Here is a 26,414-nt window from a genome sequence, read left to right as displayed (position 1 = left end):
CAGTAGGCGTTCCTGTGGGATCCCAGTGGACTTGCTCCTGTCTGAGAGGGCTTCCGGGTAGACAGGCTACATTGCTCCCCGCTGAGCAAAATGCCAGCTGCAGTGACAGGCCACCTTTTCATCCTTCGCTTTGTGTTTGTAGGAGCTCGTTTCCTCGCAGTCACATCTCTCAGTGTGTCTTTTGTGTCCCGGAGACGACGCGCTCCCACAGTGAGCACCAGCACACTTATGCAGAGGTAATGACCACTAAACAGATCCCAAGGATCCTGCACAGCTAATTAGATGAGCTGATTGTCTCTGCAGCAGCACTGAGATTCATTATAAATTCAGGACAGGAGCACATAATAGACTGATGTTACAGGGAGGTGTCGTTACCTCCACTCCCGCTCTCAGCAGCTCAACCTTCTGGATGGCAAAACGCTCAAACTGGCGGTGACATGTCTTGCAGGTGTCTTCCTGTCCATCTACATATCGTAATGCAGTGTGTGCATTTGTCATTATGTGTCAGTGCTTGTAGGGAGGGTCAGCCTCCTCCTGCACCTTCAAACGTTAGTGCTGAGGCCTTCGGTGCTGCAGGCGTCTACCTCACCAGGAGAATAATCCTGTATTCACTTAAATACCACCCAGCCAGAATGTTATCGAAATAGATTTTAATACTCTGATGTCGGGATCATTTACACATGATAAAATATGTTGAAACCTATTAGAATGCCCCCAAAACATTTATATTTCACCATAGCTTGAATAAAAAATTTTATAATTCCTAAAATGCCTTCCTCAATGTTTTAACTAAACTGTTTACTCATGTAGCCATTCCATTATCATCAATTTACATTTGGTAGTTTGAAATGCAAACCTAATACAGAAATGTGCAATAAAGAGATAATAGCTTTTTTTAAAGATGTTTTGCCAGGTGTTTATAATTTTATCAGAATAAAAAATTTTCACTTTAAGGAAATAGTTTGAGAAGAGTACTTCTACTTGAGTATTTTCTTCAACCAACAGTACTTCTATAAGTCGTTGAGTACAGTTCAAGTGATTTGTAATCAAAGAAGACACTCAAAAACATTGTTCCGTAATCAAAAACCAATGTGTGATAGACAGACAGACATGAATCCCACAGACACACATCTGTCTGGGTTAGTTGACTGTGTTGTCTTTCTGTGGTAGCGTCAAAAAGTTTTCTTTATGCTTCAAATTAAACTGCAAACAATGTGCTTATTTTACACGGTGTGATTAAATTTGATCCTCCGACAGAATGGATAAATTATTAAATAAAGACAAACGCATCTATCATCCCTCCTTGAGAAATTTATGTAAAATTTACAGCACATGAACAGTTTAATGAATTAATAAAATTCATAAATTTCAAGTAATTAAAGCACTTTGGACACCTTTGGTTTCTGTTCAAACATTTATGACAGTGATGAGGGGTGTGTTTGGAAGACTAATAAAAATCCTGGCAATATTACAACCCCAGGGAAGCAAATGTGAGAGGTTGTTAAACCTGCGGAAAATGAACAAGCAAGGCAGTAATCTTGTCAGGCTCTGAGACCAATAATGCTCGTCATTGACGTTAAGCAAATCCCATTTGTCATTTAGATCACCAAAAACATACTAGCAATCGCTAACAGGTCTTTTTTTGAAGCTGCGGTTGTTGCTCACAGCCGTGCAGATTGAAACATTTACACTGTTGGTTTTAATCTGGCCTGTCCTCCAGTATCGACTCGTCTCTCTCAGTGGTCTGTGACTCCGGCCCGCTGGCTGTTAACCTTGAGCTGCTGAGGCCTGGTTTGTCAATAGGACTCTGCTGCCATGACAACGACGACACACTGAAACCCACAGGATCAATTGCGAAGAGCATCCTACTGCATGTTGCGTGACCCCCCCACCCCCACCCCCACCCCCCACCCTCCAAAGAGGTCAGATGAAGGGAAAACATAAAACGAATCCATCCAGGTTATAGCTGGATACTCAGAAAAAGCACAGGTTGAAATGATGCTTTCAAGTATTTCCTCAAACGCTTTAGGTCGTTTTAATCTAATTAGTATGCTTATTGTTTGACACATAAAACAGTGGAAGATCAGAGAAAGGGAAATGGTCCCTTTGGGAGATGCCCATCTGCCTCGGACCAAGTCAGCACGTCTTTCTGCCACAACAGCTCAAATAAACCTCAACTCGTTCCTGTGCTCTCATGCTCCACTTACTCTTCTCTCTGTTGTGTGATTACCACAGAATCCTGAAAAGCTAAATAAAACACGCGCGCGCACACACACACACACACACACACACACACACACACACACACACACACACACACACACACACACACACACACACACACACACACACACACACACACACACACACACACACACACACACACACACACAAACTCCTGTTTTATGCGTTGGAAATGATCCAAATTGTTAAACATGTAACAATATGAAATCCCAATCAAGATCCCATACAGAGCTTTGAAACCGAATGGAAGTATTGAGGGGGACATGCTCTAGTGAAGGCCAATTACAGATAAATCAGAGGCTGCTCATGCATTTTAAGTGCCACATTATACAGAATCCATTAGTAGCAATAGGAGCTCAGCACCACTTGAGATATTAAATCTTTGTGGCTGCAACTTTGTGGAACCAGGATGAGTCGATATCAGAGGAACCTGCGCTGCCAGTAGATCGTGGATGAGACCCGAAGAAATGATGCCAGTATTGTATGCCAACACTGGTGCTGTCATAATGACACAAGCTGGTAGTACTGGCGTGCAGCTTGTCACGCAGGAAAACAACTACATTCACCCAAGGCAGATGAATGAGCGAGACATTAACTGTGTCCATAAATGAAACTCTGATTTTTGAACAGGTTTCAAGGTCCTACATATTTCTTGCCAAGGCAGAGCCCTGATTTATTGACGGCCACAAAAATACATGACAAATACAACAGGGTTATTTTTTATATTTTGTACATGTGTCCTTGTAGCTGCGAGTGTCTGTCTTGTATGTGCACGTGCTGAAAATCCAATCCTTATCAATACCCAACTCCATCTGGTGAAGAAGTAGTTTTCCACAAGACTGACACATTTTTCTTTGTCGCTCAAACGTTAAGGATTGAAATGAGCTGCCATGAGAGCTATCCATCATTTATCAGACTTAGCAGCGTCCCCCTGCCACGGTGTTGCACAGCTATATCTGCTGCTACTGCCGCCACCCCCACCCCCACCACCACCACCACCACATCCACATGTTCTCTCCTTTTGGTTTGTGGATGTAGCAAACACTGGTAATGCACATGATCGCTGTACCAAGGCGAGCAACAGCTTCACATCTCCTGGAATCAGAGCTGATCAGCATGAAACTGGCTCTTCTCTCTTCAACACATGGCCCCGGGGGGGCGGGTGTGTGTGTGTGTGTGTGTGTGTGTGTGTGTGTGTGTGTGTGGGGGGGGGGGGGGGGGGGGGGGGGGGGGGTTTGAGGGGGCAAGAAGGAAGTTGAGATTACTACTTCGAAATTTCCAGAAATAATATGGTGTGCAAAATCAGGTATGCTTCCGTTGGCATGTGCAGCCAAAAGCACATGGGAGGGCCTATAGATAGATAGATAGATAGATAGATAGATAGATAGATAGATAGATAGATAGATAGATAGATAGATAGATAGATAGATAGATAGATAGATAGATAGATAGATAGATAGATAGATAGATAGATAGATAGATAGATAGATAGATAGATAGATAGATAGATAGATAGATAGATAGATAGATAGATAGAGCTGTCTGGTAAAGGTCGTGGGTTCAAATACAGCCCAGGGCCTTTCTGTGTGGAGTTTGCATGTTTTCCTCGTGTGTGTGTGTGTGTGTGTGTGTGTGAGTGTGTGTGTGTGTGTGTGCGTGTGTGTGTGTTTCTTCCAGGTACTCCAGTTTCCCTCACAGTCCCCCCCCCAAAAAAACAAAAAACGTGCCCCCCCCACGCTGTGTGGCTGCCTACCGATGGGTCAATTCAGCGAAGAAATTTCCCCAAGGGGATTAATAAAGTACGAACCTTCTTCTATGTATCTATGGATCTATCTATCTAGTGTCACGCTTCAGATGAATGTCTTGTTAGCGATGAGGAATGAGTGGAAGGGGAGCTTTTTGGTGGGACCCACTTCAGCAAGGTGGTCGCCACGAGAAGACAACAGAGGGTGGAGAAACAAGGAGAGAAGGGGGAGAATGGAGGGGTAGAGGGCACCATCTCTTGGGGCCTCTGAGCTTCACTGCCAGTGTGTGTAAATCAGCAGGCAGCTCACGGCTGCAATGAGGTAGAAAATAAAAAAAACATAAAAATGTCCGAGTGAAATAAGAGGCAAGGAGAAATCTTTTATGATGAGTCTAAATCTCCTTACTCTGCAGTAGATCCACTGACCGGCTCAGCTTGTCTTCTCCAGACACCGTCCATCATCCCAATGTCTGCATATAGCCACAAATTACTCAAATTACCCCACCTGCTACTCATGTAATACATATGTAATGAGTATCCTGAATTCACATAATTATTATTCATGGTGCATTAATAGGGCTATCTAAAATTCATTAATATGCACGTAAAATGATGTGGGCTAAACTAGGAGTGTGAAATTCTGCAGTTTCGGGTTATTGTGCTTGAAGTCCGACACAGAAATTTGTCCTACACGTTTAAACTCTTGGTATTAAACTTAAAGTATCGCGTGAGCTCCTCAATATTTCTGTGGGATCAGAACTTCTGCTGTCTTCTGCAAACTGGATCAGTTCAGGTCTGATTGCAGATCCTCAGTATGGACGCTCTTTACTGTAAAAAAACAAAAAAACAGTTATTTTGTGGATTAGAAGTGAAAATAATTTGTTGTTTATATCACATATTATCTTAGTTTATATTCTGCATGTATTGTGAACATTCACCAAATCAAAATATAGAAGCAACTTTTTGATACTGATGATGGGAAAAAAAAAAACGAAACCAAAAGGACGAATCAAAGTATTTAACATGTTTGAATTATCACTGGTGCAGCCTATTGGTTATAGAAGTCGTGTACTTGCAGGGGAATAATTGGAGACTTGTCTGCATGTTTCAATTTATGGTGGTATAAATACATCTGTGTGCAAGAGTCCGGAACATACCGAGAACCTCTCCGCCTCGAGAACGAAGAAGCAGACAGGAGAAGGATGCTTTGCTTTATCCAATAAACCGCAGGAACGTTTCTGGCTCTTTGAGGTCCCCCAATTCAAATTTCCATGTTTGAATCCAACTTACCTTAAAAAAAAAGTATTTGTCTTACTATTTTATTAATTATCTTTAGATTTTATAATTCTACCAATCGCTCTTTCTTCTCAACTACTTTATCCATTTTTGGGGTCACAAGAGCTGATACCAGCTGACTGTAAGAGGGGGGCAAACACACAGAGAGACAGTCACACTTTCTCCCCTATGGGCAGTTTCACAGTGAATTAACCTCAAATGCATGTTTTTGCACAGTGATAGGAAACAGAGAAGAACCCACACACGCAGAAGGAGAACATGCAAACTTCCCACTCAAAAGCTCCAAATCCAAAACATCTGAGATCTTCTTGCTATAATGTGAGAGTGTTGACCACACCGAGTCTACAACAGAGCTTATTCTAGATGCGTCCTTCACGTAATAATGCGCTTCATGAAGCAATAAATGTGAGAATCGGGCCAAATGAGGATTCTGTGCTTGTTCACCACGAACCTAATGGCGTGGCCATGTCAACGTGAGAAGACGCTCCTTGTGGAGCCTCTAAATTAGATCAGGTTAGCTTGGCAGGACCTCTGCTTGGACACATACCACGGCTGACACTAAACGGGAGTGATGGCAACAATCTGCCATCCAGTAGCTCAGTTAGGTCAGCAAAGCTCCTGTAACTCATACCGATATTTCCTCTGATAGGGGGCCGTCTTACAAAAAAGCGGCTAAATAAAGAGTTTGACATTGAGATGGACTGAACATGGCCTGAATGTGAGGGTCAATACGACTACCGGCATGTCGGGGGAAAGCGGAGCTGAGATACGGCCGGTCGGCTTTCACAGGACTGGCAGGGAGTCGGCTGCTGAGGAAAGTGGGTACAGGGAGCTGTAATTACAGTTAGAGCATGACTCGCATCTCTGACCTCCCGTGATTACAAACTATCCACCCAAACCATCCCGGGGACATTACTCACCTCGCTAACTAGTGTAGTAAATCCACTCCGGAGCCCTGACCTGATATTAGAGCCACGGCGAGAGAGTAAACAGGGCCGGGTTACAGAGGCTGCAGCCTTATAAATAATCTGCAAAAGAGATGGAGTGGGAGTGAGGTGTGGGAGATGTTTATAGCAGGTGGACAAACACCTGTCACTTCAATAAGCCTGATTTATCTTGAGTGACATGCCAGCACATAGCTCTACCCTCTCTGACAGCCGAGACTGCCAAAGCTCGCACGCAGAAACACGAGCCCCGTTTGCGGCGGCAGTGAATGGGCGACGGCGTCTGAGCGGGATGACAAGCTTCTCCGCGGCAATAACGGCTTCATTAGCTGGAAATATCAGCACGGACGCGGTGCAGTGGTGCTTAAGGCAGTGAGGTGGCTGATGGTGCTGTTTCTGCGGCCAGAATACTTGACCTTTGGACCCCGAAGCCACTTGTGACTCCTTCTCCGGAGATATACAGGCCCTCCTTCGACATCACTGTCTGCAGCTCTCAGAAGGCTATTAACAAGAAGAGAGAGCAGACGCTGATAACATGTGAGAGAAGTGGGCGTGGTGCTCGTAATAAATGACCCGTCTGGACCTGTATTTACTGGCCTGCCACAAACCTCGGTCTGCAGCTCATAATATTGCACATTATAGTAAAATCACCAAATTGAACATAAATTGTAATCCTGAAATCCCCCCCTCCCCCAAAAAATATGAATTTCCAGAGCGGCCTGTCATTGTTGTTCGCCTTCAGCTAAAATTTCTCCACGTCTTCTCGCAAAGTCACAAAGCCAGATGAGGGAACCTTAATTTGTCATCAGCTCTGAGTTATGTTAACAGAAACTGACCTCAATTAAGAGTGACTTACATTTAAAACGTGTCTATTTCAGATTTAAAGATTTAGACCGAGGCGAAGAGGCTTTAATGGAATGCTGACATAGGGCCAGGTGGAGAGGTAATACATTTCCAGCAAAATGCCAGGGGAAACCACATAAATAAAGCCGTGTTATTCCTGACAGAAACTCTCTATGATGCCGCGGCGTGATGTATTGCAGAGTGACCTGGTTAAAGAGCAGGAGAAACAGCTGACAGCTTGATCAAGATTACCCCCTTTAAGTGGTATAGATCAAGCCGTTAGCCTTCCCATCAAGCCCAAGGATGATGGTGATGGGACACCATCAGCAGCGATTGTGTGCTCATATTGTCCCCAGAGTTGTTCATCAATGCGGAAATTTAAGGGGACTAACACGCGCTATGGTTGGCAGCCTGCTATTGAAATAATTCATTTGAGATCCCAATATATCAGCAAGAAAGTGACGACAAATGTGTTTTGTCCTGAAGGGAAATTAGTTTTATACTTCGATCATCTTCATCAGCAAGTCCATTTTTTTATTTATTATTCCTCAGCAGCTCAATCTATATATATTTGGCTGATAAAAGCATGTCTTTATGGTTGAAAGTATTAATTAGTGATATCCGTGTATCATTAGTGTAATTTAGTGCTCGGGAGATTAATGGCACGGTGGCATTTATCTTTGAAACATTATATCTTGATGTTAAATTGCAATAAAAAAAGAAAAAAAAGAAACCTGTATATTCTGGGAATATGGCTGTCCAAATCTAACAGGAGACGGGGGTGAAGTTGACATCCATTAAGGAAATCCTTTATTGGCACATAAAAATGAGAGGCAATATTTAGCCTTAGTTGCCTTTGGCAACCTAACCCATTGCCAAACATTAAAAGGAGGGCTCCAAGGGGGGAAATATCAGACGACGTCAGCATTAAAGAAATATTTAGATTTATGCGTGAAAGTCTACAGTCAGAAACATGCAACTTTAGTTCTCACCTAAATGGATTGCACAAATTCAGATTCACTGTCATCACCCCTGGATATCAGCATTGTTACTGTAAACATATCCTCCCTACTTTCTTCTCTATATGCAGCGTAGTATATTCAATAACTAATTATGGTAATTCATTACATCTCCAATTAGTAGAGAAGCTTTATCGCTGCACTATACCATAAAGAGCAGGATTTATGTTGGCTTTGAATGTCACCCAGAGGACAGAGGACCAGCTCATCACTCAACGGGAACAAAACAGAGAGACAGGAGCAAAAAAAAAAAAAAAAAAAATGGAGGGAAGACGGAGAGAAAGATAAAGTGAGTTATTGGTTAATGAATGCATTTTCCTTCCCATTTTCTCACAACCTTGAAAAACCTTGACAAGGCCACTTTGTCTTTATCCAACCGAAAATGAGCGTATTACGGCGAGATATAAAAAAAAAAAAAATTGTGGTACAACTTTGATATTTCAGTAAGGAGACTGTAAAAAGATATGTACAGTATGTGTGTAACCTCGGCGGAATATGCCGGGCTCACGCCACCTCGCCTGCTGTCAAACAGCCCCTCAGAGGGCAATAAGCAACCGTGCTATCTGTGTGGGTGGCTGTCTTATTAGTGAACCTCAGGCATGCAGCGAAGCCAACCATCTGCCATGCTGCACTCCTTTGCCCAGCAAACTCTCCCAGGTGTCATAAACGTGTCCCTTTTGAAGCCAGTCACAAAAAAATAAAGAATAAATTCTTTCTTTTTTTTTTAAAAATATATGCATCATTATAAATACATTGTTTTGCCATTACATGAAAATATTATGTATATATATATTTGGTTTGCTGCCTTTGACAATAACCACCCTGAACACTCTGGTACAGAAACATGCAGTTGATGTTAACTGGTGACTAATATTACCCATAGTTTGTAATATAAATGTGTGAAATTGTGCGACTCTCTGTGATGCCCTGTGCAGGATGCTCTCAGTCAAGTGGGATCAGCCAAGTTGGTTAAAGCAGCGGAGAAGATAAATGGATGTTGAGGCACCTTGAAAGCTTTGTTCCTCTCGCGAGACGATTCGCCAAATCTCCATCACGCATGTTTGTGAATCCCTTCCTGCTGATAATCTTTCTTCAGTTTCATGTTGAATGCAGTTCATTTGGGTCTCTTCGCCTCATGAGACGTTTAAAGCCCTAAAATTTCAATTACAACTTACAAAGGATTACTATTGGTCCACCGAGTTCTGTGAGGTTTATGCCCAAAATGCACTTGTGATCCTCTGTTGTCTTATGAATCATCTCGGTCTCTGATGTCTTCTGGATGACATCTGCTTTCTGTCCTCACGAAGCAATGCTGGAAAGCTCATAACAGTTATTCTAATTATTCGAGCATTTCAATAAATAATGACTTTAAATCTTTTAGTAAAGTCTGTTAAAAATGATGCTTTTGTCTTATTTTCCATTTACCTTTTAGCCATTTCACATTACTCTGTATAAATATAAAGTGAATGCAAAGTACTTTGAATAGATTCAGGTTGAATGATTCTGTTATAAATAAAGTTGCCTTGAGCAGAAATACAAAATGATGTTGGTTTTATTTAAACGGCCAAATGATGAAGTCTGCATGCAGCGTCACAGAAATCAACTATGACCTTTGAAGAGACTCTATTGCCACCTTGTGGTTTTACAAGAACTTAAACAAAAAAAACAAAACATGGTCAAGTACCACCACATCTATGTTGAAATATTTATTAATTTCACCATTTCCAAACATCAAAATTGTCAAAACGTGAAATGCTGAAGGAAAGGGTGTCAAAATGAAATTTGTACAGAATATAAATAAAAGCAGACAGTAGAATGTGCAGTTAAGTAAAATACTCAGGTGCGTTTCAATCAAAATGAGATGATTAGTTTCTTTCAATGACGACAACTCTTTAAATATTTCAATGTTCTAGTTGCACCTTAAGACTTGCGGTCATGAGGTCTAAACATTGCACATAAGATGTATTTACAGGGCGTACAGCTCCATCAGATATTCTTTGGGAACAATACCGATTGCTCCATTCTTCTCTCCAACCCACCAGCCGAAGCTCTGGTACTCCTGGAAACAACAGAGTTAAAAACAAGGAAATAACAAGGCTGAGTTCTCGCTCTCCTCTGGTAATCAGCAAATTCGCAGCCAAGATTAGCACTGGTAACGAGCAGAACAAATTACCCTCAGCACTCCACTTGCCATTTTAACAGGTTACCTCAGTTTTCAGCTATTTTCTGCACTGTCCCATCTAGTTTGTCTTGACACAGTTTGTTTCTCATGCTTTTCGACCTGGTGTCAATTTTGAGATTGCACACACACCCTGAAACTCCACACAGGGGGAAAAAAAAGAAAAAAAAAACCCTCAGTGTGCAAAGCGCTCATCACGCATAAATCTGTCACAGCACGACGAGTAATGGCTGCAAATGGCTGTCAGCATGCTGAGATGTGAGGAAGACACTGAGGAGAGATCTGAGACAAGAGAACAACCCCTTTCTCTCGCTCTCTCTCTGCTCTCTGCTCCCTCTCTCTCTCCCTCTCCCGGACGAGGGCTTGACCTCACATCAAAGTCCTCCCGGGTCATGAATCAACACTGGAGATCACGTTCTGGCGTGGCTGAGAAAAGACGAACCTGCGCAACGTTTCAGTCCCGGGGACAACGAGGGGCCACATCTGTGTCCAGTTACTCTCAGGACACAGTTATGGATGTAAGTGATCGTGTGGTCACATCGGACACGGGAAGATTACAATAACAATGGCACGGGGCAAAAACACCGACAGTTGTCTGGTGATGGGTCATTCATCACGTCGGATAAAGAGGTACTCGACTGTCATAACTCCACAGTCAGATGATTTGAATGGAGCCGCGTCATTTAATCATCTGAATTATTAAGCACAGATTAGGCATTATAACGTGTACATAACTACAAGAGGCAAACAGTAAGTGTCACATCAATTTTATCAATATGTCACATGATGAAAATGACATTTCATCACAGTGCCCCTGAGGATAATATACCACACTGACAAGAGGGGTGTGTATGCGTGTGTGTACATTATGACTGTCAGCCATAAGCCTTTGAAAACAGCAACACCTCATTGTGCAGTCGGCTGGATGACAAATAAGTCATGCTTGAGCGCGTGCTGGACACAACACGAGAGCACATATATGGAGCTGTGGATGACTAATGACCACACACACACACACACACACACACACACACACACACACACACACACACACACACACACACACACACACACACACACACACACACACACACACACACACACACACACACACACACACACACACACACACACACACACACACACACACACACACACACACTAAACCCACTGTCATGTAACTGTATTGCTTCTGACATTGAAGTGGCTCCTGGTGCATCGTTCTTGCAGAAATTCTTTAAGGAGAAACAACATATTATGTATATACTACAATGTAACAATGTACAATAATACATTGTTACAATATAACAATTTATTATGTATATATTATGCACCACCTTCAGTCTCTCTATTAGAGTTGCACATATAGAGAAGACAGGTGTGTGAGTATAGTGGGGGGGGGGGGGGGGGGGGGGGGTGAGGGTTGCACAGAAAGTCTGAACACAACACTCCCCCTCGCTCAGGTCTGATGATCAGCACACAGGTTCTGACTGGGGGGTCCTGCAGCTATAATACTACAGCTATTTCTGGGCTGGGGAATTGGGGGAGGGATGCACGGAAGAGGGAGAAAGGAGAATGGTGAAGGAGGGAGTGGTGATGGTGGTGGTGGAGGGGGGGGGGGGGGGGGGGGGGTAGGAGGAGGAAGGAGTCGGCTGTCCCTTTAGCTGCAGCTGGCTGCTGCAGTCCAGACAGGTTTTATGGTCATTGCCCTCGCAGCAGGCCACAACCCCCAACACCAAGGTTTCAGCTAATGGCACTCCCAGTCTAAGTGAAAGGGCAACTTGATTCTTGGTCCTTTTCCACACACCGAGAAGGAGTAATAAACAGGCATTTGGTCAATGAGCATTGAGAGGTCTGTCTGCTTTGTGCATTTGCGTCCTTCCATTAAGGCCGAAGGGACAATCAATTGATTGGTCACAAAAGACTTCAACCATTCTGATCATGTATTAAATCACTTTTTTTGATTCCTAAAACAAAATGGTTAAGGGATTAAAGGTCTTCAGATCCTTGAAACTGAAAATTTCCCTCCTTTTGTCTTACACTGTAAAGAGTAGAAAAGATAAAGACTTCATTGGATACGGACTCTCGCAAACCAAAAAGGATTTTAAAGTTTTATTCCATTGCAAATACCTCAGGATATTTAGAGAAGTTAGTTTTCATGCTGTAATTAGTAACAATATAAAACACATAAACAGAAACTTTCAACAAACACTATTTATGTTTTACAGTTAAGCACCACTAGATGGCAGACTTGAATTTGAAAAAGACCCATTGACTGCAGCACAGTGCATTTGATGCTGTGCTCTATAACCAGACAGGAAACTGGATGGGGAGCATTTCATGTTCCTTCTCATGTGCGATTTTCACTGAAACCACAGATTTTGACATGAGCCTGGACAAGTAAAAAAAAAAAAATCACCTTTCAAATTTTGTGTCAATTGACTTAAAGAAAATGCAGAACAAAATCCAACTCTGTCTTCATGGGAAGCAGGTAAACACAAAGGGACTCCTGTTCAGTTGCAGGATTAAGGTGAAGAACGGCTCCTCAGTTCTCCCACCCAGGCCTCCTGACAAGCCTCGGAAATTGTGCGTCCACTACACGTCCTCACCTGCTCGGAACAGAGTGGCGGACTAAGCCCGGGCTTCCTGAGAACACGCATTCCTATTTGGCGAGGTGAGAGAGACGTCTGAGAGGTGTGTGGCCTGGGGGCTGCTCGCCGCCTTGGCACGGCGGCAGCGACAGCGCGCTGAAACTGTCCAGATGGAAGTGATGGAACGGCTCCGTGTGCCAGCGGAGCCCAGCCTTCGCCCGCGGCACTAAAACCGTTTCCGTTGTGACACAACCAATCCCCCGTCAGAGAGAGCCGAGAACTCCTACCATCAGCCGCACACCTCTAGGCGGTGAGCCAGATGCTGCCAGTAAAGGATCGGAATAATCAGCTCCTCTGAGGCCTGAGAAAGGACTCGCGTCAGGTGGTCTGAGAGCAGCACAACCACATCGCAAACTTTTGCATTACGGTCGAGTTTACTCTGACCCAACAATGGCCTCAAGGATAAAAACAACCGAGAAACACATGGACATCTTCCCACTGACAGCCGGGGGTTCCCTCACCCGTACCTTGCTTAGGATGTAGATGGCATCTCCACGTTTGAAAGAGAGCTCGTCTGGTTGGTCCGCCGCGCAATCCCATAAGCCCTGGTAGTAGTTCTGGTAGTCGGTGCTCTTATCGACTGAATGGAGAAAACAGGTGATAAGGTGATGACACATGAATGTGCTTGTCCATGCTTGTGATGCAGAGTTGTTAGTAATGGTGCAAAACCAACAGGAGGCAACAGAGAGCCTAAAGTAGACTGATGTTTGATAGCCTCAGTTTCTCACTTAACAATAGTTTGAAGCAGGTTTTGAGTGCAACGTGCCAAACAACTGATAACCTGAGAATAAATAAATGCTCCCATAGGTAAATAGAATTAAGTAGTAAAACACCTCAAAGAAAGACCGGGGGAAAAAATAAACATTGTGTTCGACGGCATGATAGAAACATCACAATGTCGCATGTAGGGATACTGAAAAGTAGTCCTCATGTACAACTACTGTTAGATTGCTTGAATGTTACCATTGTTAAAAAATACTGCAGTAATAATACAAGATGTGTTCCTTGTTTAATCATAATTTTTTACTGCATTGTCAAAAGCGGCATAGATAGCAATTTAAATCAAGTCCTCTTTATAATAATATGTCCCCTTAATCAAGTTACATTTCTCACAAACAAAGTATATTGGAAAACATGACATGTAAATAAATGTAGATATAAATCGGGAAAATTCTCAAGTTTTTGTCTACAAAACTGCAGGTCAAGAGGATTGAATATCAACTTAAATTTGTTGGCGAACTGAGTAGAGCACTTTGCTTTTAATAGTCGCAGAATAGACTAGTAACTGTCTTCAAGTATGAGTGAAACTACCAACACCTGTCCCAAAAAATACTACTTAATTAGAACAATGCGAGTCCTTTAGTATTTCTCTTGTGATGGGAAGATGTTGATCAGAGGAAGTGGCTCCGATGGCTCTCTGTGATATTTGATCATCAGAAATGCACAACTCGCAGAGACACATTCTGGTGACAGTATTTTTGCACTTTTGTAACTCCAACATGCTGCTTCTGGTAAAAAGGAAGTTGACATTCTTAAGTTTATTTCCAGTATTGGGCAAAGTTTCAGTTGCAAAAACTTCCTCTGTCACTTCATCTTCCTCATTGCCATTTCGACTTTTTAATGCATTTGCAATGACAACACAAAAACCAAGAATGAGAACAGAGATGTTTTAGTGCATCAAAGTCTAAATCTCTTTCAAGAAACTGTCTGCCGCGTACCTGGAGCAGGAGCAGGAGAGGGTTTGCTCGATGGATCGACCCTAGGAGGAGGTTTTACTGTCGCAGGTTCTTCATCTGAACAGGGAAGAGTGTCGAGAGACAAATGGTTACGAGTGCAGACAGAGCTCCTCCCAATTAGAGGACAGATGCATATGTAAACAAAATGAAACCAGAGAGATGTGTGCTATTTGTTCATGATCTGTGGCCTGACTCATATGAGAATCTTCGATTGAACCGGGGACTTCTTCATAGATGTCTTCATCGATCAGCCCGGGTGAATCAGCGATTTGTCCAACGTCATCGTACATCTCCGTTTCATCGTCGTCTTCTGGGATGATTCCCGACATGTCTACAAGCAGAATAATAACTTTGCTTTCACAGGTAAACGGACGGACTCATCTGTTTCTTCCCATTGAAATTCACTGGGAAATATTCGTTGATATTTGGCTTTACAATGATTAAGAAAGAAAAATGTGTGCTGTTGATATTAGGAAGCATAACAACCTGATTTAATGATTTCAAACATTCAAACCTCTCAAGACAAAGTCTATCTGTTTCACCCATTCCTCCGCCTCTTTGACCGATGACGCACAAAACTGCGATGAGAGAGGAAAGAAGTGAAAACTGCAGTCAGTGCAATAAGTGGTCCAACATATATTAATTAACATAAACAAATAATACTGCATTTATGCATAGTAAAATGTTCCACATGGAGGAGCCTGAATGTTAGGCACTCTCATTTAGACTCATTAAATATGCGCGTCGGAGTGAGCCATCGCAAAGGCAGCAGTGTCAAAAAAGGATGAAATAATGATTCATTTAAGTGCATGTACACACACGCTGCGCCAACTTTTCAACATGGCATGTTTCAAGCCCACGTTTGTTTTTCAATTAGAGAGTACATCGAGTGCAGTAGCTCCTGAGGAGCGCCGGAGACGCCATAAAGAGACGCGCGTACCTGATAGACCCTCTTGTCCGGAGCGGAAATCTCAAAGCAACAGTCTTTCTTGGAGTCCTTCCGTAAGGTGGTGTTGATTTTGACTGTGTAGCCGTCGATACTGAACTCTCCCTTCTGTTGCTTGTCTGGTTACAGGAAAAATGTAAATCATCATGCCGAACTGGTTCAGACACGACACTTGTCAAAGACTGGGAAATAACCAATCCAGCCTTGTCGGACAGCGCCGGACTGAATAAACTAGGAAAATATTTTGCCGTACCCTTCTCACTGCCATAATAGTAGAAGGTGTGATGGCTCAGGGCACACCACCTCTTCTGCCACTCTGTGCCAAAAAAGCTGTGATCTGTGACGGGAGAGACACAATCAACAATCTAAAAGACAAATTAAGTTGTGCGTTGAAGGGTGTTGGAGCTGTGTATTGCAAAAAAAAAAAAAAAGCATGTCCCGATTGGACTAATGCTTCTGCGAGTTCTTCAACTTATTTTACATAATCTGCACCCCCCCCCCCCATGCAGCTGTAATTTTCTTCTGGATATTAAGTAGCCTCGGGTTAATTCACAACTGAAAGAGACCTTGTGAGGCTAAACAGTGCATCAATAAATGTTTTTGGAGGGCTTGCATATTTCACTCCTCAGGCAACTTCTCGTTTTAAATTAAAGCTCCCCGTCTCCCAAAAAGGGGAGAGCCGTCTTGAGTGCATTTAATTAGTGAAAGACCAACCCTTTCTGCGTTTTTCCAGATATCCTGCTTTAAAGACGGATGTAAGGTCCTGAGCCGCCACAGGTGGGGACTGCTGGGCACCTGGAAAAAAAGAGTTTGAGGAAAGCCAAAGCAAATTAATAATACTGAAGGCAGACTCATCTCTCAGAATTCATTATCACTGTAGACCAATTATTTCACAATGTTTTAATATGCAAACATTAAAAAAAATAAAAAGTCCATGTGGGTTTTTTTTGCACATTTGTGATCATATATTTCAATGTGGACATTAAAAATCAGGGTCAAAAGCCACGGAAACTTTACTGAGCACTGTTTTTCTTCTCTCTGGAGGAGGCTTTCCCTTGCACCGTGCAAATTCAATGCAAATGTTCAAATGCTGTGGCAAAGTTGCTTTGTGTGAAAGAGCAGCCATAAAACTGGCAGCTGCTTACAGCCCATAAACCCCCGTCCCCTAATCTCCATTTCACAAGGATTTCCTTGATACTCCATTTGAAAAAGTAAACACAAAGTCTTGCATACGTTCTTCTGATAGAGTGCACAGGATTACAGCTACTGTATTCAAGGGAAAGGAGTTTTTTTTTTTTTGTTGTTGTTCTTTTTTCCCCCCTCCAAACTACAGCCACGGCAGTAATTTTCATTCTCCAGACTGGCCGAGAGCAATAAAGCATGCTCGAGCTGTCAAAGAGCTGGGGCGACGGAGGCGGTGGGAGTAGCAGTTGTGCCCCCAAATTGCTTCTCAAGTATGTTGCCAAGATACAGTTGGAATTCCTCCTTCATTGTGCCACTCAAAGTCACTTTCTCCCAGGAGCACACGCAAAAACGATTTGTACGTTTTCATGCCAAGGCTGGGTTTTCACTACGACAACAGCTCTGCAGTCAGCAGCTCGGTTCTGGACGGCCGCTAATTGTGATCTTGGCTCACCGTCACACGTCTCCTCATCCTTGTCTGTGCGCTCCGACTGCAGCGACCCGCCATCATTGTTGCTGTCGACGTCTTCCTCATAATCCGAGTCGTCTCCACCGGCTGGGGAAAGGAGAAGTGGAGCAATGCTGAGACGCAATGGTTTCCAACGTGCATGTTGTAAGAGTGGTTTATTGGAATATATATATTTTTATTTTTTTTCCCCACTATACATGGGTTGGTAAGTTGTGATGGCCTGAACAGCAAAAGATATTTGGTACTTTACAAGGAATGCATGCAAACAGTCTGAATGATTTCTGTTTAGTACAATAGTAATCACCTTGTTGCCTCTTACACTTTTGTCATGACCTCTCATTTGGGTCCTGACCCTCAAGTTTGGATACACAGGCCAGAGGTGGAGCCTCAATGGTGGTGGTGTTGGTGAGGAGTGAAGGGGGAGGGGGTCTCCCCCCCCACCCACCCACACACACACAACCTCCCCACCCCCATCTGCAATAGTCATTGGTTTCAAGTGATGTCAATCACTTTGTAAAATTTCTCAACCATCATTGCAACTCGAAGCTGAGAGTAAAGTGAACAGACCTTGTAGGAGAAGACTTTTTTATGTTCCTGGTTGAATATTAATTTCGCTGCACGACAACTGAATGCTGAATGAATGAAGTGCGCTGAAGAAGCAGACGTTGAACTGAACATAACATTAACATTGACAGAGATTAAGAGGTCATATACATCAACTTCCCTTAAGCCAAGGAAAGGAAGATGAAAACCCAAACACACTAAAATGTACAATTGAATGTCAATTTCCACTGAGCAGTCTAGTTATTGATGATAGACGTTAGTGGCTGCCTTTGTTTTTTTATACTGCAGAGCGCCACAGGAGATCCATCCTTCCTGTGGCCATCAAACTTTATGACTCTTCTTGTAAATACTGTTTTGTTTTGGGTTTTTTTACAATCAAGCTCTTCACTGTGGTATGTACTGTATTTATTTATAGTTCTATCATTTACCTATTATTTTATTCTATTAACAGTAAATGTCTGCTGTTTGGAGCAACAATATAAAGACTACCTCTGGGGTTAATAACACATTTCAGTTGTATTCTTTTCTGGAGCATTCCATGCCAATGGGGCGACGTCTTTAAACTCTGAAGTTTAGGATGATTCAACAAAGAAAAAAAACTCACTTTTGTCCTTGAAATCTTGCGGGAAACTGTTGGGAAGAAAGAAAGATATTTTTATGGTCAAGTGACTGAAGAGAAGAAATGACCTGTGCTGACGGAAATACCTCAGCTTGACATCTTTTATTCTTCTGATGAAGGTTTCCCTCTTCTCTTTTGCCTTCTTGCTTAGATTTTCTCCCTTCAAGCCATCGGAGAGGAAATTTTCAAGCTCTAAAACAAAAACATCACATTAAACATTCACACGTGTGTAGGCCAAATGGCCCATTATACTTTTGTACATTTGGAAGTACAACACTTCCCATAAAGTACTGTGATGAAGTATTGGGAAGATGTATGATGACATTTATCCAATAACAACCGGAAGGTGTCTGGCTGGCTTGAAATTGATTCTGCAGCAGAGGGAAATAACCCCAAACATACAGATAGTGTTTCACAAGAACCATAAGGCGTGGAATTGATGGATTGGCTTTCATGATCTTAACATAATGAAGTCTGAAGATGACTCAAAACAAACCCGATGGAAGCTCCTTCAAAATAATGTGAGTGCAAGTGAGCTTGGAACTGATAAAATACTGGTTTCTGTCCTGCTGACTGACTTTGTAATCTGCACTGCGAGGCAAAAATACACTTTTTGAACGCAAGTCTTGTAAATTTTCAGTCTAAATCCTGTGCAAAAAGGCCCGTGTGACTGCAGTTGTTGAACATATATCTGCAGGTGTGTGAACGTTTCTGTGTCAACAGTCAGCACAGCTGAGGAGGACGAGAGGGACGAGGGACTGTGCTTCCTCTTTTACAAAACGCTTCTGTCTCAGCTGAACCTGAACTTTGAAACTATCCGGTAACAAAACCACCACGCGTGCACGGATATATACAAAACCGATTGTATTGTGTTGTTATTTGTTTGGAGTTTTTGTTTTTGTTTTTTTTACCTGAGATGAGCGTGGTTACCTCGTCGGGAACGGCGCGCATGGTCGAGCAGAGTTGACCGGCCGGAGCGTCGTTGCGCGCGGCCAGCAGGGAGACTCTGGTCCGCCTGATACGGAAGCAGCTCCAGAGCACACACACACACACACACACACACACACACACACACACACACACACACACACACACACACACACACACACACACACACACACACACACACACACACACACACACACACACACACACACACACACACACACACACACACACACACGGAAGTTGCTCTGCTAATTATTTATCTGCATCAACACAGCTCCAGGAACCCGCTTTGCACACTCACTGACGTTTATTGGTCCTTGTTCTTCTTTTGACTGCCACTGGAGGCAGTTTATTGACGCTTTAATGGCGCTTTTACGCAATATTAAAGTCCAAGCATATCGCCATGATCATATCTTTGATTGATTTCACATCATATTTCTTTGGCACCGCTGTGAGTGACTCACTCCACACACTAGAGACTTTTTATGTATTGTTGCAAGCAGTTGGAGTTTATGGATATGTCAACACTAAATCCAAACAAGGATCGTTAATAGGTGAAAAGTCAATTATATAATACTGTGTTGGCTGTTTCTCTGCCAGCTTTCTGATAGTCTTTACTGTCAAGATGTCAAGCAGAGTCTGTGCTTCATCTTCTGATGCTCTGGTTTACTCCTACATCACATTTTCAGTTGTTGTTATTGTTTTGGTTTTTTTTTTGGCACGTTTGAATTCATTTGACAAACACAATTTACACCTCATTTATTGCAGCCCGGCTGGCAACCAGAAGCCTCCCTCCTGACATCAGGGGGAGCTTCAACCTCCGGGTGTTTTCAAGGGAGAAAAACACATTTGTGACATTGTTTATAAAGATGTCAGTCATTTATTAATTATCTTTTGACAGGCAGTATCACCCAATCCCGTTTAAAAGACTGAGCCTTTGAAGAGAATAGCCTGTTATTGTGGAGGAGTGAGACAGAGATTGTCAGAGCAACGCTGACAGGCCTTTGTGTAGAGTTTCACATTTTGACTGGAGCTGCAGGTGTTGTCCACACCTGATACACACAAAGGATGTGGAGTGTGTGTTGCAGCGGTTCAGTGTACGCCTGGAAGTACAACAGGGATGTTGATTTTTATTATTTCTTATATTATTGTATTCAAAGTAATGGAAGAAATAACTACAACATAACTCAAAGGAGTCAAACATCCATCTTGTATTGCATTTTAGTCAACTTAAGGTTGCTGGATGGATCCCAGTAGACTGTGACTCCATCACAGGGCGAACACAGAGAAACAACTACACACACTAACACCTTAGGCAATTTGCCAACTAACCTCAAACACATGTTTTGGACTGTATGAGGGAGCCATAGTACAACCCACACACACCCACAGGGTGAACATGTAAACTCAGCACTGACGCAACACTGCTAACCCCTACGTCACCATGCTGCCTTCTGCAAAGACATATGAGTTTGACGATAACAGATTTTCAACATTTATCGGACAAGTTGTGACCACATTTCTAGATTTCTTTCAATTTCTTCCAAAACCTGCACTGTGAATTGTGCATCAAAGATGATTGTACATGATTACATAGCCGTGCTAAACACTGTTTTGTTTATATCTTGCTTTGGGAACGCATCTTTTCTTTCCCTGTGAGAGCACCTGATTCATATGGTTCATTTGAAATGATGGTGCTCAAAATATTACAATACAACACACAGTCTGGTTCTTAATCTGTTCAGCCAATGTTTTACTGAAATCTGATATAAAAAAAAAAGTATCCAAATTTGTTTTGGGTTTTTTTTTTTGTTCGGCTCTATACAATTTGGGAATCTTGTTAAATGTAATGCTTCTCAAACCATTCTATTAGATTTAAGTGGCACATTTTTACACTATCTTATATGAGCAAGGAATTAAACCAACCATGAATAACAACACTGTTTATCTTGCATCCATGTAACAAAAGAGCTCAAGTTAAGAACCACACTGACATTTTAACACTGTTTTTAGTTGTTTTGCACTGCAACATTATTTTTTGTCGAATCATTTTCCTCCACATATTGAACATATGCATCTTTTGTCTGCCCACTTTGAAATGAATTTACTATTTTTCTTTCAATGCTCTTGGTTTTTAGGATTTCTTTTTTTTTCATGGTTGGATTTAGAAACTCCACATTTATCACCTGCAGAAAAGGTTTTTTGCTGGTCTCGTTATAAGGTGTGTGCTGAAACATTGCTTTGAATACCACATTTTACATATTAAACAAAAAAAAAGTCATTTTGAATTATTGTTTGCATGTAAAAGAACTGAAAATTAAACAAAAAATTTAAATACTATTTATATATATATCAAGGAGCCACTACAGAGGCTGAAGAGCTCCATGTGGCTAAAAAGTACGAGGTTTAAGGTTAAACCAAAGGATGTTTTATTTTCAGTCCTTTCTAAACAATGACTTGTCATGTTTTTATTAGAAATCACATTTCAACTTAGCAGTGATCAGTACTTGAGTATGCTTTAGTACTTTGCTCCATGATACAACTGAATCTTGATCTCAACCTAACATGCTAACGTTTCTGAAAACAATTTGATGTCACTTCCTTTTAGCTGTGCAGCCATTGGACTCCTCTTTCGCTCCAGCTCCACTGGTCACTGAAAAACTGACCCCCTCCTGACCTGGCAGTAGTTCCTCCCAGTGTGGAGAGGCAAGGAGAGCCAGCTTGACCTCTGACCTCTGGGTGTGCTTGTGTGGAGGGAGGGATCTTGTGACAGAGCTGGATCTAGTTTCTTCTGAAGCTCCATCTACTTGTCATGAGGTCAAACCAGAGAAGTGAGTCTCACACAGAGAGGAGCACCATACAAAGAGATTTTGGATTAAACTCATTTTTCTTTTTTAAATAGTTGAACTGTACAGAAAGACATAAACTAACTTTATTTAACCTAAAAAACAGATATCTATTGTTAGTTTACCCTGTGATGCCGACAAAGTTCAAGGGATACCATGTGATTGAGTACTTAATCTGTTTTCTTTGGGTTTCTTGGAGCCTTTGAATACTTTCACCCTATTTTAAAGGAATGCACAGTAAATCGTCAACCAGAAAGCCAAGCTCTTTAGAAACTATTTTATAACCAAACATAACAATTAAATTAATGCCATTAATGTTTAAGCCCAGCAGTGTAGTCCTGACAGTGTGGCTGATATCTGCACCCGCAGCTGAATAATTAAAAAGTGTGGTCTTAATCCTTTTTTTTTTTTTTTTTAATCATCCCATATTGTCTCACACAATCAGTGGTTGTTGCACTGCTGCTTATCACATCTCTGTGGCGAGCCAAGGATCAACTGGTCCTTGTGAAAATGCATCTAAAGACAATGCATGAAGTTGTCATGACCCAAATTACATTTATGTCAATTTTATTTCCATATTCTTAAAATGAATGGGACCAATAAATATGAGCATTGACTTGTTTGAATGAAGATTGGTTGTATTGTAGTTTAAATAGATTTATGTTTTGTGTCAAATTGGGATAAAAAAAAAAAGACGATATTAATAATATTTCACACCCATAGTTTTGAATGAGCCTTAAGATGATTTTAAATTATTTTTTAAAAAGCTGAGAGAACCACCATGGGGCGGGGTGAGATTCTTAATTCTAAGAGATTGTATAACATTGCGGATCAGGCTATAAACAAGCACCCTCGGTCCTGTGAGTTTTATAGGCAATAAAATTTAATTAGAAAGCCAAGAAAAGTCGTAGCTTTTGGCCTGGGACTCCGAGCAAGCAATTCTCACGGCAAATTTTCTTTTTCTGGGTTTAAACATGCAGAAGCAATGAATCTCTCTCTTTGTCTCTTTCCGTGTTCTCGTTTTATTGTCCAGAGAGAGAGAGAGAGAGAGAGAGAGAGAGACAGAAACACTGCAATTGGAAAAATCTCTCAGCTATGAAAAGAGAAAAATGATGTAAACATTTATTTCTACTTGTATTTGCTTTGCCTTTCATTGGATGATTTTAGGGAAATCTCAATAAAGCTGTCCTGAATATTAAACGTTTGGCTTTAATGGATTGTTTTTTGGTTTTTTTTTTTCTAATTTTACAACTGATATTCTAAAGCATATATTTTATGTGTTCATAGATAAAAAGAAAATCGATAAGCTTTAGAATCTTGTGAAATAAGACAGTGCAGCTGAATACAATCAATGTAAAGTTTTATTTCAAGAAAAATATTGTGCTCAGTTATAGTTGAAATCCATATAGAAATAAATGCAATGTCCTCCGGCAGCTTTTTTCTATTTTTTTTAACTTACCTTATTTCTGAGATCTAGCTTATAATTTTGCCCCCGCGTTAATGAAAATAATAATAATAAAAGATTATTACATGGCGTCTAACACGAGTCAGTAATAAACATTTCAGTAACTTAGATTTCGCAGGTCGATTGTTGTGAGTGTTTCTGAGAAAAGGTCAAAAGTTTCGGACGAGAGAGGAAGGGGACTTTGTGTTGTATCTGACAAACTGGGCGAAAAAGACGACGGGGATGAGAAAACGTGGAAATCCTGCAAAGAGACGTCCAGGCCCGGGGAGGAATCATTGTCCGGGCCTATTGTTGCCACGCACATTGGATGGGTGAGTGGCGGGTTTGCAAAATGTTTCAGATTTTTCTCATTGCTGCTCAAAGGAGCGACAGTCGGGCTTTGGTTCCCCGCATTGTGCCCGTTGTGACAATGCTGTGAAGTCAAGGTATTCTGGTGGAAATACCTCTCCCTCTCCCTCTCTCTCTCCCTCTCCTTCTCCCTCTCCCTCTCCAGCAGCGTCCCGGCCCCCGCGTCTCCGTCCGCCGCCTCCGGCCCCAACTCGTCCTCGGGACACGCGTACTTCCCCTCGCTGTCCCGGTTCTCCTTGCTGTGCGTCTGCCTCTTGTGCTTCATCCGCCGGTTCTGGAACCACACCTTCACCTGCTTCTCCGTTAAATCCAACAGCGCCGCTATCTCCACCCGCCGGGGTCTGCACAGGTACTTGTTGAAGTGGAACTCCTTCTCCAGCTCCAGAAGTTGAGTGTTCGTGTACGCGGTCCTCAGCCTCCTGGAGACCCCCACGCCGCCACCAACGACACCCTCTGCTCCTTCGGGTGAACCTACAAAACAAGAAATGTTTCAATCACGACATTGCTTTCCGTCATAACACGGTTGTGTGTGTGTGTGTGTGTGTGGGGCGCCGGAACCTGTGGCCGCCGCGCACCGGGACGGAGAGATTTATGGCGCCCAGGCAGAATATGATGGGTCTGCGTGGACAGGACAGGACGCGGGGTGAAGATTAATGAACACGCCAGCTGCTGGCCCGTGTAAGAATAATCTATCACTCTCCATTACTGTCAAACATTAACACTCTTACACTGCACCACAAGTCAGTGCGTTACTTGATGAGATTACGCATGCTTAAATCAAAATCCTATACTGGTTTATAAGGGGACGCCCACGTTGCGCGAGGCCCGGGATGCAGCTCCATGCATGCACGCAGAGGGGGAATCCTCACACAATGAGAAGCCCCCTTTTTTTTTTTTTTTTAACATGGAGGTTATAAATCATCATGTCTTGCCTTGGGGGGAGAAGTAGAGTGGCGAGGAGTCGGCCGTCGTTGCAGGAGCAGCGGCGGAGGAGGAAGAGTAGGAGGAGGAGGAAGAAGAAGCAGCAGCCGGGGTCTTCTTGATGCTTTTCTTCTCCTTCATCCACGGGTACTCCGGGGGGGACGCAGCCTGCAGCGGGCTGCAGCCTTTCAGTGCCTGTTTGCAGCGGCTGTGGCGTGGGTGGACGCCGGGATTCAGGCCGGTGACGGTCTGCTCAAAAGGAGGAGGAATCAGTGTCGAGCGCTTGATTGATGAACTTTGAAACGCATCACCGACAGGGTTAGTGAAGGAAGTCAGGCACTCGGCGAGCGACGGCTGGCTGTTGATAAAACCACTTTCTCGCCCAAATTCGTAATTCATCTCCTCCTCCTTGGTCTCGGAACGAACCACCGATTCTCAGTTAATGCAGAGGGGCCAGAAATCATAAAAAAAATTAATAAGCAGTTTACTTTCAGAAACTACTTAAGGGGTTATAGTCGGAGGGAGACCTCTGTGCCATAAACCATTGCTTTCATGAGGACATGGTCGGAATTAGACTGTGTGGCTTGTCACATGATTGCATCTGCCCAATGACAATTTGGGGCTTTTATCAAAAGAAGCCACTGTCCCCCGTGATTGATCGAGAATGTCTGAGAGGTAACGCCTCATTCCGGGGGCAGGAGCTGCTTTATTTACACTTTTTTTCCTCACTTTTTTTTTGGGGGGGGGGGGGGGGGGGGGTGGGGGGGTGAAGTTTGTTTACTGCCTTACCCCCCCCCCCCCCCCCCACCCACCCACCCAACACCACAAACTCCCCATATGAACCCCACCCTCCCCGGTGAAAGCCCCCCCAAAGTAGTGCCTTCTTTTTGCGCGCGTACGATTGACGCGCCAGTGCGCGCGCCTGTTTCCAGCGTGCGTTCAGTTCCTCCACAAATCATCTCTGCAGAGGCACGTTGTGTGCCTCAAAATACGTCGACGCCCGGAGCCGTTCTCAGTAGCCGAGGCGTTGATCTCGAAAGCTTCTTGGAGGTTTTTGCTTGGATGGGAAATCTGCGCCAGACACATCCAGCTCCATGTCCACCCCTCCCCCAACACATTCTCCCAGACAGAGGGAGTATATCTTTAACGGGCTTGCGTCAAATTTTGGCACTGCTTGATCTCTAATTATTTAAATTATCTCGTAAAACGCGTCTGCATGGATAACGTTGCAGGTGAAGTGTTTGTGAGAAATCTGGAGGAAGGGCATTGTTTTTTGCGTCAACCTAGGAAAACAGCTGGGATATTTAGTGTGCATTTGTCACTATTTGACTATTTACAGCCCCATGCTAGACATCAAATTTCCTTTATTTGCTCCCACCTAAAGGGATAACGTTGACCTGAGCCACCATTCACCGTTACGCTTCAGCATTATTGGCTATATTATATAGGC

At 42.8% G+C, this 26,414-nt stretch overlaps 2 protein-coding genes across 2 annotated transcripts; both read right to left on the bottom strand.

Moving 5' to 3' along the window:
- Window positions 1–9,802: 9,802 nt before the first annotated feature.
- skap2 (src kinase associated phosphoprotein 2) lies at window positions 9,803–19,467 on the bottom strand. The gene is made up of 12 exons (XM_080500285.1): window positions 19,348–19,467; window positions 18,523–18,628; window positions 18,422–18,447; window positions 17,239–17,340; window positions 16,317–16,397; window positions 15,856–15,939; window positions 15,597–15,721; window positions 15,171–15,234; window positions 14,850–14,987; window positions 14,639–14,713; window positions 13,388–13,500; window positions 9,803–10,149 (listed from the first exon to the last, which is right to left on the bottom strand). Exons 1-12 carry the CDS (start codon window positions 19,385–19,387, stop codon window positions 10,057–10,059), a joined length of 1,047 nt encoding a protein of 348 aa, XP_080356411.1. The 5' UTR covers window positions 19,388–19,467; the 3' UTR covers window positions 9,803–10,056.
- A 4,196-nt stretch (window positions 19,468–23,663) lies between these two features.
- hoxa2b (homeobox A2b) lies at window positions 23,664–25,378 on the bottom strand. Its single transcript, XM_080500432.1, has 2 exons — window positions 24,976–25,378; window positions 23,664–24,514 (listed from the first exon to the last, which is right to left on the bottom strand). The coding sequence occupies exons 1-2, from the start codon at window positions 25,361–25,363 to the stop codon at window positions 23,793–23,795; spliced, it is 1,110 nt and encodes a 369-aa protein (XP_080356558.1). The 5' UTR covers window positions 25,364–25,378; the 3' UTR covers window positions 23,664–23,792.
- Window positions 25,379–26,414: the final 1,036 nt, after the last annotated feature.

This window comes from Blennius ocellaris (assembly GCF_963422515.1).
Source record: "Blennius ocellaris genome assembly, chromosome: 8".
In the NCBI taxonomy this organism is placed as follows: domain Eukaryota; kingdom Metazoa; phylum Chordata; class Actinopteri; order Blenniiformes; family Blenniidae; genus Blennius; species Blennius ocellaris.
This window is presented reverse-complemented; position numbering and strand designations above follow the sequence as displayed.